Source organism: Sitophilus oryzae, unplaced genomic scaffold (assembly GCF_002938485.1).
Source record: "Sitophilus oryzae breed Bouriz unplaced genomic scaffold, Soryzae_2.0 scaffold_177_pilon_pilon, whole genome shotgun sequence".
Classification (NCBI taxonomy): domain Eukaryota; kingdom Metazoa; phylum Arthropoda; class Insecta; order Coleoptera; family Curculionidae; genus Sitophilus; species Sitophilus oryzae.
Window position 1 is genome coordinate 5,478,041 of NW_022146479.1, and position 14,170 is coordinate 5,492,210.

The following is a 14,170-nucleotide window of genomic DNA, read 5'->3' on the forward strand; positions in this document are numbered from 1 at the left end:
AGAACTTTCTGATTTAAATATAATCTTTATGAGGTTTCATTATCGTTATATGATCATTATCGTTATATGACTAAAGAGTTTTTTTAATAAATACACTCACCGGCACGAAAAACGGGCACCTTACAATTTTTATGTAATTTAAAGTTTAATGTATTTGGTTCTACTGGGCCGATTTTGATGATGTTTAAGCAATTTGTAGCTAAATTATTTGACTTTTTAGTATCTCATTAGAAATTAAAAAGTAAAGTTCTCATCTGTCAATTATACACGGCAAAACAAAATGTTGATATTTTGATGAAAGTTTGAAACGCCCTGTGAAGTATGTTAACAAAGCAAGGAAAATAATTAAAAGTCAAATAATCTAGCTACAAATTATTTAAAAACTAATCATAATCGGTCCAATAGAACACAGTATATAAAACATTAAAATACATCAAAATTTTAAGGTGCCCGTTCTTCGGGTCGGTGAGCGTTGTTTCAAAAAATAGAAATCGTGTATCATAAACAGACGCATTGCGAAAAATTATTATAGTGTTGGGTTCATACTCTATAGATTACACTTCACTGGCTGTATATCACAAAGAGCATGCTAACTTGTTGTAATATTAGATGTTTAGTTTTGTTCGCTACTAGATCTGTGTCTACAAAAGGAATTTCAAGAATGCAGACACACAATATTGGAGTGTGATTAATTTAGTACACAATATACTTAAATAAACAGGAATATATTTTATAGCTCGCAGCAGAGAGTCCACATGGACTTCACTGCAAAACACACGCCGCCCACTCATCACATTGGTCACTTGCAATTTTATCGAATTTTTATTGGCAGGACGAAACGCCAATTTTTTTTACGAGAACGGTAGTAGACCGAGCTTGGAAAATAGTGCAGTCGTTATTAGATAGTAAGATAGTTGCGTGGTTTTATTAATCTTTTATTGTTTTTCTTCTTAATTTTTCAATTTTTAAAAGGATTATGTCTTATTTACGTGGAAAAAAATGTTGAAGAAAATAAAACTGCGGTGCGATTCTGCAAGCTGTATAAAGAAATTTCTTGCTAGTGACTCTTACTCGGTTTTCTTCGCGAAAATATTTAGTCCATCACTATATCACTAGACAGCATCTCGTGCCGCGGTATTTGTAAAGTGCGCATGTGCAAAACCCCAAAAATATACTTGGTCGGGTATTTCGCGTGCAATCTAAACAAAAAAATTAACCCCAGAGATTAACTAACGCAATCAAAACACGCCTACGGCTGACTGATTTTACCTAGACCAACGTTTGCAAACATAAAAAAAAATCTAGATAGGTACATCTCGATTCGGAAGCAACCGCCTTACCAATGGAGCCACAGCTGCTTTTGTAACTAGGCATTACTTCGTTCCGCCGTTCCACCAAGACAAAGACGCAAATACCGCTGCACAAGATGCTGTCTACACGCCTTAATGTTTATTTGTTTTGACATTGAAATTCTTGGTTTTTGTCTGAATCATAGTCATATATTTATAAATAAAATTTAGAACGTAGGAACGGTGACAAAATATCGATATATTTCATATAATTCATCAAACTACTCATCGATGTTTTGCATAGAAGAATACCGTATGATCCACAAAAACGTCGTCTAGTTATTTGGGAATTACGGGATCGATGACATTACTTATATAATTTTACATATAAAATAAAGAGTGATCTTTATTTCAACGCAACAATTTTTTTTCGATCATATTGTATGTATATGCTTGTTGATAAATAAATAAATACCTGGAAAAGACGGTGTCAAGTTCCTTAAAATTAATGATGAATAATATTTTATACGTAAACTTATATTATGAATCTTATTGGTCATTCCCAAGGTAATGTGCGCTCTTTTTAATTTTCAAAAAGTTTCCAAAATAATTCCAAATTTTCAAAAAAAAATCGCGAAAAAAATCTCAGACATATTTCTGGAGTCGACATAATATATTATCTCTAAAAATATTTGCACTTATTTAAGATTCACCCTATATGCCTAAAAATATCATAAGCCTAGTGAGTCACTAGCAAGTAATTTCTGACTACGAGCTTACAGAATCGCACCGCTGATTTGATATTTTTGAATTTTTTTAATAAGTAAGAAATGTTATTTAAAATATTTATAGCACGTCAATGAATTGCTCGCTAAAGGAGAATTTTGTTTCTCCCCTTACGGGGATGCCCCGTAGGTACAAAACGATTCGAGGTACTGTATGCATAGAAACCTAGAGTCTCTAACGCAACCTTAATTAAATCAGGAAATTCTGATATAGGACAAACATACCTGAAATAAAGGTGTTTCATTAAATGCATGCCATGACATCGGAAGCTTTTGTTCCATCAACATAATGCCTTCGTTCGGGTCATAGATAAATTTAGTTTTAGCTTCCCTTTGCCTAAAATATATATTTGTTATTTATGGATAGTAAATAAAACGAAGTAATTAAATATTCACCTGTTCTCCATTTCCAAAGCGGTTACGCTTATCTCAGCTAATTTTCGGTACACAAACCTAATGAATCGATGTACCCGAAACTCAACTTCAAAGTATTTGTAATAATATTTAACGGTGCTTAATGTTTCATAGTATTTGTCGATAACATATTTAATGGAAGGCACCTCGGCAAGTTGTTTGAACTCGGCCCAAATCTCCAACACAATTGCCTTCAGTTCCTTGCCGAAAGGCACATGATTAATGTATTTTTCATTTAAAAAATTCCAAGCTATATTGCTGTATTTATAAATCGCTTCTATGGTATTATTTCCAGTAATATCCCTGTAGAATTTATCTACATCGCGGGAAAATTTTGAAAACTCCATGAAATACGCGGATTCAATTATTTTATTCTTGCGAATGTAGAGAAAATCTAAAAAGTCTTTTCCCGTTGTCCAAACAATTGTTTCAACGTAATGAACAAATTTTAAAAATGTAGGTTCTAAAGCTGCTAGTGTTTGGTACCAGTTTTCCACTACCATATTATATGTTTCTGACCACAATTTCTCCATGTATTGTAGCACGGTTACGTGCATATTCTTTATAAAGTCATCGTATTTATTAACAACTTTTTCTAAAATGCTCGTCAAATGTTTTACAGGATCCCCATTTATCAGGTCATGTATAAATTGCGTAGTATTGGCATAGTACAGCTTAATCTGCAAATAGTTACAGCTTGTGACAAAGTTGACACGAATGGATCAAGTTAAATTTATCTTACCTTTTCAATTACAAAGGTAATACTTTCTTTGATATTCTTGCCTGAAGCGCCCATTATAGTAGACAATTCTTGAATTATTTTTGGCAAAGACTGAAGGTGAGACTTTAAAGACAGTTCATCAAATAATTTGATGACAACGGTGAATATGTCTTTTATATAAAATTCATTGTTGTGGTATGATGTGTTGAAAAACTGTTTTAAATAGTCGAAATCTTCTTCGATCACTGTTAAGTTCCTGAAAGGGCACAAAATAATAAAAAAGTTTTTATACCAGCACCAATTCCAGTGGCAATGAATAAGTACCTATTTAACATTATATGGTTTATAGGTATATTAATTGAAATAAAAGAAAGTAAAATAATACTTTCTATGTATAAAATTTGGGTTTTAAAATGTTTTTAAAAGTACAGTACATATATTTCCAATAAAATAAAAAAAAGATAGAAATCGTTTTTAGGACTGTTCTGTAACAGATATCGAACAGCCTCAGATAAATTTAATTTGAATTTTTATTCAGCTTAATTACCTTAAATCGATTAAATACTGCTTCACAATGGGTTTAGCGTCATGCCAAATTTCATCAATTGATTCAACAAATTGTGCTCTGATGAATTGCCTCGTATTATTTACTTCTTCTAAAGTCTCGTAATATAATTCTAAAGCTTTAGCTCTCACTCGACTCTACAAAATAAAAATATCATTTGAACCGCATTCTTTTTTAAGAGCGGAATTAATGCAAAAAAAAATCTGAATATTTTTTTTTATTTTATGTGTCTAATTCTTTTATATAAAATAAATTACTGTATTTACTCAGTACTTATTCAATAGATAACATTTCCCAAAACAAAATTTTATTAACAATTTGTTTTGCAAGTTTAAAATTAGCAGAATATATTCGTATTTTGGATATGTAAATTCATTTGCATTAAGGCAATATAGAGTTGTAATGAAATTAGTAAACATGTAACCAGAAATCTAAGACGCATTAGAACATGCACCAAATAGTTCAAAATGTTCTCGATTACTTGCAAGCCACTTCCGGGAAACCCGACACGTTAAAAATATCTTGTATAATATTTGATTACAGTACAGAAAGCGAATGGAAACTAATTAAAAACTTCAATACTAGGAAATTAGACAAATTAAAATAATTTTTTTAATTCAGTACTTATATATAAGTTTTAAAATAAAATTAAAAATAAAAAAAGATAAAGTAAAATTTCTACTTTCTAGGGAGTTAGGGGTCCAAATATATAAAACTTCTTTTAAAAAACAAATATTAGAACTGTTTAGAAATCATCATTATAAGATAATTACAGTAACTTACGAACGTATGAAGATCTACATCTTAACTATAACTGGATATAAGGTTTATAATAATTTGTGCTTATATTTTTCGCCATTTGCTTTTATTAGCACAAATATTTAAACTCAAGCAAACTTGATAAGTTCAAGCAGAAGATTATAAAAGTTAATCATTTACGAAAGTTCAATATACTACTCCATTCGCAGACAGATGTACAAAGCACTATTGTCTCCAGACTTATTGTTTCCCTTCCTTTATTTTAGTTAGTTTTAAATGTCGAAAACCTTTATTCCAACGGAAAATCCTTTCGTAACATGGCTGACAACACAAGTAAAAAAAACGTACGCCGGAAATCCACAAATCCAATCGCTTTAGATTCTAGAAACTTAAGGCAAAAACCAACCTGGATATCGCTTATCAGTTCAGGCCGCCATCTTAGTTTGGACATTATTAATCTTGAATGATTGAGTTTTAGATAATAAGATAGGTCAGTTAATCTCTTGTCTTCATAATCTCGCCAAATATCAAATCTTACACTACGAGCATTAGGGATTACGCCAAACGAATGTAAGCTCTGAGTTCCATCTGAAATATAAATAATTAAACCTTATTTTTCGTTTTTGAGACAAATTAAATCTTAAAAGATACAAGTTTATTGTTTTTTGAATTATTTTACCATTCATGGTTAGAAAATTTAAGAATTTGACATAACTTTATACATATATTCAAATTTGAAATGTGATTAAATTACAATTAAAATTAATAAATCTTATTATATCATTTCTGTTAATAGCCTTGCTCTAAATGAGGAAATGTAATATAATTACGCCGTCACTTTATTATAAATTTAGAGGCTTAAAGAAATGTCACAGACACAGGGAAGAAAGATTGGCCTGAAAACCCTCACATTTTTTACAAGGTCAATATTTTTAGCAGGTAATTTACACTCAGTTTTACTATGTGAGAAAACAAGTCAAATCGTTGCACAAACTTTCATTTGATTGCTTTTCTATCTAACAAATGGATTCGTTATACAGTTTAGTTATAGTAGGTTAGGTATAGTAAAAGATTTAATTTATGGTAAATTTTAGTTAATATAACTTATGTAATTGCACATTTTTGTTATACATAGTGATTCTGATGTGCGACTCACTTTTGTTTAACATAAAATACTTAACAACTGAATGTTAAATATTTGTAAAATAATTCTTATCAGAAGAATAAACCCGTTTTTTAAAAGCCGATATTTTAAATCAGGTCATAATTTATGAGGATACGGTTAACGTTTTTTTTTTGTTAAAATAACAAGAAACGTCCCATAGTCATAAATTATAAACTGATTTAAAATATTGATGACACTTTTAAAACCGTAATTAAGAAATGGTAGGCCTATAATATAATATAAATTAATTTGTCCGTGATAAGGCATTGATGCAGTACGCTGTCACAATACATACAATTAAACTCTCTACCGATTCGCCAAATTGATTGATTTTCCTTATTGGTTCCTCTCTTGTTTGAGGTTTTGGTCTGTTTTCAAATACTAAACGCTTGTATTCACACTATGGATTAATCAATAGACATTAGACCTCGTGAAAATCGAGAACTAAATAATTTCGACTCCATATCTATAATTAATCCATTAATTCAAGTTCTGTCTGATTACGGCATGTATTTTTATAGAGCTTAGTATGCGTTATCCGCATATTTGATAAGGATACCAAAAAAATACATTTTTATATTAATTTTGTGTAGGATTTATTAAAGAAAAGCAGAAAGCTGGAAAACTGATTTCTGGGCTACAGCCCAAAACATCAAAGCTGTTTATGATTTTATTTCGGAAAATGAACGGAATTAGTTTAAGATGAATATCGGAGATTTTTATATAATATTTTTTTATGTGAGGATATTCGATATTAAATCTGTAAATATCAGGGTTTTCTTTATAGAAATAAAATATTCACAAGACTGATTCTCTTTTTATTATTCTTATTACTGTTAATATTATCTGGGGGTAGGGCAGTTTAGTTTGGTTTTCCAAGTCGAGCACAGCTGTACCATGCTTCTTAAAGGTATAGCGGCACTTATAACCATGCACCCTGTACCTTCGTTGTGAATAGCAAAAATATTAATTTTTACTAAACATGGGTAGATTGCCAAAATATCTAGTAATTATACCTCACACTTTATGAATTATTGCTTATCAAATTTCTTTAATTTCGACATTGACTCACAAACAGATCATCAAAATTCCAAGGTACTTCTAGATTTGTCACAAACTTCAAATTTTGAATTTTAGGTAGCTTTATGCTTATAACGAAAGGAAAACCTTAAAAATCTTGAAATATTACCATTATATTAAGATTACTTAAAAAATGACGTAAATGTATTTTTTTTCAAAAAGTTATTATTCTTCAAAACATTTAAAAAAGAAGGACCCTCCTAGAAGTAGGGGACATATTCACACCAAAATAAAATTTCTCATGTCAAAAAATACCCAGACGCATTGGTGTCTGGGTATGTATCATGGTCTCATGAAAATTGTTCATCCAGATATCGACGACGTTAGTTCAGATATTATTTGGAAAAAATAAAAATAAAAATGACACTTCTACACCCTGTATCCAAAACGAAGCATTTTAGGATACGAACTATTTACTTATTTTTATTTGCAGAGTATATTGTCGAAATTAACCGAATACAACTCGGACCACCCTGTATAATATATAGCGCACTACTTAACGTAAGTGTGAAGACAATGAACCAAAAATATTAGGGTTTAGCATACCTTCTGTCAAATTAACGTTTAGATACAGCAATTTGTCTTCGAAGTTTACATAAAATTTTCCTGACGTGTGATTTATTCCATGAGATGTTGTCATGTTGGCAGTGTAGATAGGAAAACTACCCCCATATTTACCACAAAAATATGATTTTCCTAAAATAGTATCTTTCTAAAAAAGAAACAAAATGTTTTAGTTTAAAATATACATTTAAAACAATGACGATGGATGTATAGTTATATCAATTTACTTTGGAATGTTATATATCCATGTAAAATATTTTATAAATGTTTTCTAATTTCAAAAATATCGTATGGACTTTTCTTTCGCTGCAGTTTTTACTTGTACAAATTCTATTCTTTACAATACAAAGTTTATATTCAAAAATGATATACTACTGCAGAACTCAGCATTTTGTTAAAAGTTTAGATTAGTTCTTAGCGGTGGTAGGCTAACTTTTTAGTTTTGAATATTGGTACTATTCGTTTCCCAACAATTTTAGAGTAAACTTTATTTACTTTACTTATTTTCAAAAATAAACAAAATATATTGTGATTTCCAAAATTAGACATGTGAACCCCGTGCTACTAATAAACACAAACAGATTTTAAAAACCTTTATAAGAGAACTAAATATACAATAAAATTGTAAAAGAAATTATGATAATTTGATTCCCTTAATCTTTAGATATAAATCGCCTATCTGGAAGTTAAGAGCAATTATTTTATTTATTAAGCTGTCCTAGAAATGTAGCTATCAAACTGTTAAAAATATCAGCGACGGCGTTAAAACAGAACAAATTTGTAAAGAAAAAAAACTTTTTGTCGTTTCACGGTTAATGCAGGAAATTAATAATTAGTTTTTCGTGATTCAGCGCTAGTTGAAGATTTTTGATCAGACCGCTATTAACCTGTCGGAAGTTTGTATTTTTTCTAAACATGCAAGGTCTCTAAGAATCTGAAACATGTGTAAGCCATATAGAGTTTTACTGGTGGAAGTTATAGTCTTGAGTAGCCTGCACATACACAATTAATTATTTCTGAAGTTCAAAAATTGTTTTGAAAAAATATACCTTCTAGCTTTTGATTTCATGTCCTTTAGGCATTAACTAAAGGAAATATTATTTTAAAAAAAATTCTTAAAATTTTCTTCTTAGGCGTTAAAAAAATTTGAGGGGAAAATAAAACTTACTTCCAATACGGCCTCGTTGTTCAGAAGGTCAACTTTTGCAAAAGTCATAAACCTAGTCATCGATAAATACGACCTTTTATAATCTGCAACGTGCGCCATACCATATTTTACTGGGCTCCAGTCTACATAGCCGAACCAATTGAGATATAAATTTGTTGCATTTTGCTCAGCCGAAATATTGTAAGTGTAATTGTAAGTCTGTCGTTCTGATTTATCCGTCGCTTCTAATCTTAAAGTCACTGTCCTGTCCGGATTTGTAGAATAATCAATAATTAATTCTCCATCCACTGATGAATTCCCATAGCCATATATTGTTAAAAGTGAAACGTCCTAAAACAAACATATTATGACAGAATAATTCATGGTTGTATCTTATGAGTAGATTTGTGGGGAAACCAAGCGTAGATATAATTTTAATGATTGTGTCTAGTATAGAGTATTTTTATATAAACGGGATTTGGGTTTTAGTATATACTACGTATTTCCAACTAAAGCCTACTGCTGTCTTCCCGTTACTCTACGCCACATGTCTCGTTTAGAGCGTCATCAGCTTCTCGATTATACAAGCTTACATTTCTTCCTTAACCGTTCCCTTACAGGATTTTCTAGGTCTACCTCTTTTTCTTCTGCCCTGGGGAGGCCATTAAATTTATTTTGTTGGCCATCTGTTCTCCGGCATATGCAGAACATGTCCAAACCACTTTAAGCTGAATTTTTCAATTCGATATAGTACTGTTTTTTTCCGATGCATTCATGATACGCCTGACTGCGATGTTTGTCTTTTTTCCATCCTAGATATACCTGCGCTTCTTCTGAGCTAGTCTATTTCAACAACTTGTTTTTTTGCAGTTCGCGTTTGCACTCAGATCCCATAGCTCTGAGCCATAGCAAAGAACTGACTCCATCAATGTTCATCCAAGTCTTTTTTTAGTTCTTGCAGATAAGTTTTGGTCCCACCAGAGGCTATTAAGACATGCAGTAACTGTTTGTTTTTATGAATTCGGGTTTGTATTTCTTCTCAAACTCTCGTTGATCGTAGCACCCAGGTATTTAAATTTGTCTACTTGTATCTGGACATTGTCATTAATGAAGATTTCAAAACAAGCGTTGGAATTAAGTATTCCGCCTCTATTAGATTAACTTGAAGTCCCCATTTGTTATATTCTTGATAAAACCTCTTAATCATGAACTTCAGATATGAGTGCTGCGCAAACACGACCTGATTGTTTGCAAAGCTCAGAGTAAATAGTGTATCATCCCTAATGGTTATTCCTATACTTTGACAACTCTTCCATTCCGTAAGAGCTACTTCAATGTAAGCATTGAAGATTAGAGGAGATAAGCTGCTAGTATGCAGAATGAGAAAGAAATGGTCGGGTAAAAAATAAAAATAGACTTACCTTTTCAAAAGACGGATGCTTAAGAAGAAGCTCTAGTTGATCTCTATGTATTCCAATTCGCCTCCAATCCAAAGCTGCTTCCACCGATTTACTGTCATTGCCCCATATAAGTTGAACATCTGTTTCAACGATTGAGTCACTGACGTTGTAGGAACCTTGCATGGTAAAGTTTCGACGAGGATATGATATATTGAGGAGAGCCATTTGTGAGTCAAAAATGTCATTCTAAAAATTAGTATACTGAGTACTCGTTTTTTTTATTATTCTTACCGACTTACCGTAGTTCTATTAAAAACACTTAGGTCGTATGCAATCCATATTTTAGGGCTCAATTCTAATCGAGAATGATGCCTGTATTCACGAGGTAACGTGGCATAGCTACTCGAAAATATCACAGTACGGTTCAGATGAGTGGCGCTCAAAGTATATGCTTGACCTTCAGAATTAGTCTTGATATTTAATTCGCCAGTTACGTTGAACTTTGACTGGTTTTGTAGATGATACAAATGTAGATATTTATTATCCTATCAAATAAATTACTGTAAGTGACAGTTTTTTTATTATAGAAATTAGAAATATATTTAATGTTGACAAACAAGTGTCACCTTTGGAGTAGCACTGTCTTCAGTCAATCTTCAATATTATTCAAAATTGACGTCATAAGTAATTATATACCAATATCGCTAATGCTAACAAAGATACTGTAGCATACCTAAAACAGCATAGAACATATACCACTAATAATACTAGTCAAAAATTTTTAAACTATTTTGTGTAGGAATCTATTTAAAAGGAGAAGATTAATGATAACGCTTACTAAACTAAAAAAAAGCTTTCATTAAATAGTAGAAAGAGATAAAAGTTTCTATACCATTTGTCACCATAAACTAATTAAAATATACAATCATCAGTTTCGTTACATGTAAAATAAAAAATAATTTATGCCTTGCGTAGAGAAGACGAAAGTAGATACGCAAACGATAGACACGCAAACTATGTAAAATTTAAAGTAAAATCTCTAGCGACAGACTTTAATAAAAAAATAATATTTGTACAATCTAGAAAACGTCTAATTCTAATTAAATCTGTTATAGTAAGGTGAGTTACTGATAAGCTCATTTGTTTTCCTTTTCATTTAAATTCATTCCAACGAGTAGAATTTAACAAAGTTTCGGAGCCACTGAAATGGTTTTTGGGCGCTAACATTTTAATAATAAAATCATATTAAAACTTTTCCTCACTGTAAATGAGAAAACATTAAATTTGTATTATTTTAGCTTCGGTATTCGCTATTTTAGAGAACTCGATTAGCGCTTTATGTGTGAAAGTAAACTTGCAATACTAAAACAATACCATCATTTATAATTTAATGTTGTATTAAACCTATTTCAATCCTTGAAAAGTAATAATGTCATAGTACAGGCGAGTAATTTTTTAGTATTATACCAAACAACATGCAGATTAATGTCAGAATTTAGTATTAAGTAATAGTAACAAAGGCTTGGGTAGTTTCGATTGACATATCCGAAGTAAAGATTCGAAAACGATTGTTTGAAAACTAATAACTACTTTTTAGATCAAGTCTGAAAAAATATTAAACTATATTCCACTTCGCTGATAATAAAATATCTGAAATGGGGATGACATAGAAAAATTATATTTGAACAAAACATAAATTACAACTGGTCAAAAAGAACTAACTCGAACTAATGTACTCTGATAGTTTCCAGTTTTCAGCTTTCGCTAAAAGTTCACATTGTTTCTATGAAAATAAATATTTCACAAAGTTTTTAGTTGAAATGCGCGAAAAGCTCTGTAATGTAACATGAGATGTTTTATATTTCCCCTTTTAATATACCGAACGAACGAAATAAGTTTTAATTGCAGTGTATTGCGGAAATTAGTTATTAGTATTTCAATTTGGTATTGGTCTTTTAGCACAGTGTCTCCGATTATGATTATTATTAGTCTTTGCAACAAAGTATAGATATTATATTATTACCAGATCAGATTATTTCCTTTAGTTGAAAAAAAATCTACACGGTCTTTAATAAAATTAGAACCATATATCTCACCCGCGTAATTTCAAGGTGCTTCTTAATCTAGTATGCTGTATATTCGTTACTAAATTAAACTAACAGAATCTCGAATAAATCACATGCATGTTTAATATTCAAATGTATTGTACATATCATAGTTCAAACTCGGGAGCCATAGAAGGCATCTAATCCCCTTATTGAAGTTCTCAATTTACCGAAACATAACTGTTTAGTTTCGCTTGTAAATGATTACAAAGTGCACCGACAAATACCTGTATTTACAGCGTTTCTTTGAAAATTTTAATTCAGATTCATAACATAGAAATTTCCACATGTCTAATATATTTTAGAGGGAATAAAGTAACTAACTTCGTAAAATAGATCTAAGTTTTGAACGGGGTAAAAAGACGACATTGCAGTGTAATTTAATCTGTAAGGAAAATTTAATATCAAAACGTTCTATTTTCACAAACAATTATTAGAAATAGCTTTAGAGAACTCAGGAGAGGTGTAGAAGAGTTCCTGCACCCGAATTGCACCTAAAGAACGTACATTAAGGGAATGGACTGTAAGAAGTAGATTAAACGAAGGAAATCTTATGTCAAAAAGGGACCACAACTTATTAGGTCTGTTGACTAGGACCAAAAGCAAAGGTTCATTCATGGTTTAAATGTAAAAATTACGAAAAAATGTTAGTGTCTTCTTCAAAAGCGAATATCTCCAACAAAAACAAAGCTACTGAGATGAACCAAAAAAACACACTATCGAGAAAAGATGTATCTAGATGATAAAATTATTTTTTAATTCCTTGCTGTCTTAACATATTTCAATGGGCGTTTCAAACTTTCAACAAAATATCAACATTTTGTTTTCCCTCGTATAATTGACAAATGCAAAACTTTCGTTTTGAATTTAGAATGTGATATTAAAAAAGTCAAATAATTTTGGATAAATGGCATAAATTCGCCTACTAGAACAAAATATATTAAACTTTAAAACACATCAAAATGTAGATTACAATGCTTTGTTGTTTGTTAAAACTAGAATACAAAGATTATACGTATTCGTCCAATCTAGAAATCGCTTAACTGTAATTAAATCTATTACAGTAAGGTGCGTTATCTTAGTAGATAGTTGAGATAGCTTAGTAGACTTTTCTAATAAATAATAATTTTAATTTAAAGTTTTCTGTTTCGGTTGCGAAATACCCAGTTGTTGCCAGTAAGCGTTATATTTTTCCGCTGTATTTATTTAAAATACATAGAAACAAAATAAATAGCAAAATATGTATTGAATATAAATTCATAATTAAAGCTCGTATTACAGGCAAAGGAAACACCCTCAAATATGCACATATAGATGCACATTTTTTCTAAAAATAGGCAGTCAAGTTGGAATATATATGCAAATATTGCAAACTCAATACAGCGGTTTTTAATAATAAAAACAAAACGTAATTCAAAAATTATATTAATTAAAAAGAGCATATATTCCATAGATAGATATTTTCTTTACAACGCATACAATTAAATATTTTGCTGTATTTTCAATCCGATTATTAAAATCAATCTTCTGTTTTATGGTATTTGAAAATAAAAAATATATATTAGATCTATTAATTCAGATATGACATCGCGAAGTTTATACAAATTCGTAGGTCCTAATTATTAGTTATACTCATCATGAAGGCGTATTTTCAGTTTTTAATTTTACGGACTAAGTTGTATTTGTGTAATCTAGAACATTCTGCCTTTACGATATTAATAACTTGATAAATATATTATCTAGATTAATTTTACACCCGTTTGTAGTATGATAAAAATCTGATCTGAATAAATATACTTGTTTTTAAACTGTGTTTTATATCAGGAAATCATATCACTGGTGGACTAAAACAATTCAATTAAAGAATGAAAGCGCAGTCAAAAAGTTTAAATTGGCGATAATTCATATTTCTAGTGGATTAGGAGAAATAGCAATCTGCCACAAACTAGAACGTGCTTATGAGTTGTGTCCAATAGCCGGTTTGTTTTTCTCGGCTGAGTCATATTTCAAATAAACGAATGGAGAGTCTAACTCGGCACACATTCATCACCCTGAAATAAATACCAAAGTTTAAATCAATAGCCGCTTCTGTGCATGTACCCAGATAGATACATCATTACACCAAGTTATCTCTGCAAAAGTTATCATGCTTGTCAGCGCTCCTGCGTTTTTTCCA

At 30.6% G+C, this 14,170-nt stretch overlaps 1 protein-coding gene across 1 annotated transcript in view; it reads right to left on the reverse strand.

The window, feature by feature from the left end:
- Window positions 1-14,170, reverse strand: part of LOC115882214 — a 101,168-nt gene that overhangs the window by 17,486 nt on the left and 69,512 nt on the right. Inside the window, exons 36-44 of the mRNA XM_030900129.1 lie at window positions 10,189-10,434; window positions 9,911-10,135; window positions 8,511-8,840; window positions 7,325-7,490; window positions 4,940-5,121; window positions 3,757-3,911; window positions 3,231-3,465; window positions 2,471-3,168; window positions 2,300-2,411 (exon numbers count right to left, since the gene is read on the reverse strand). Of these exons, the coding sequence (XP_030755989.1) occupies window positions 2,300-2,411; window positions 2,471-3,168; window positions 3,231-3,465; window positions 3,757-3,911; window positions 4,940-5,121; window positions 7,325-7,490; window positions 8,511-8,840; window positions 9,911-10,135; window positions 10,189-10,434 (2,349 nt within the window). The remainder of the gene's footprint in view (window positions 1-2,299; window positions 2,412-2,470; window positions 3,169-3,230; window positions 3,466-3,756; window positions 3,912-4,939; window positions 5,122-7,324; window positions 7,491-8,510; window positions 8,841-9,910; window positions 10,136-10,188; window positions 10,435-14,170) is intronic.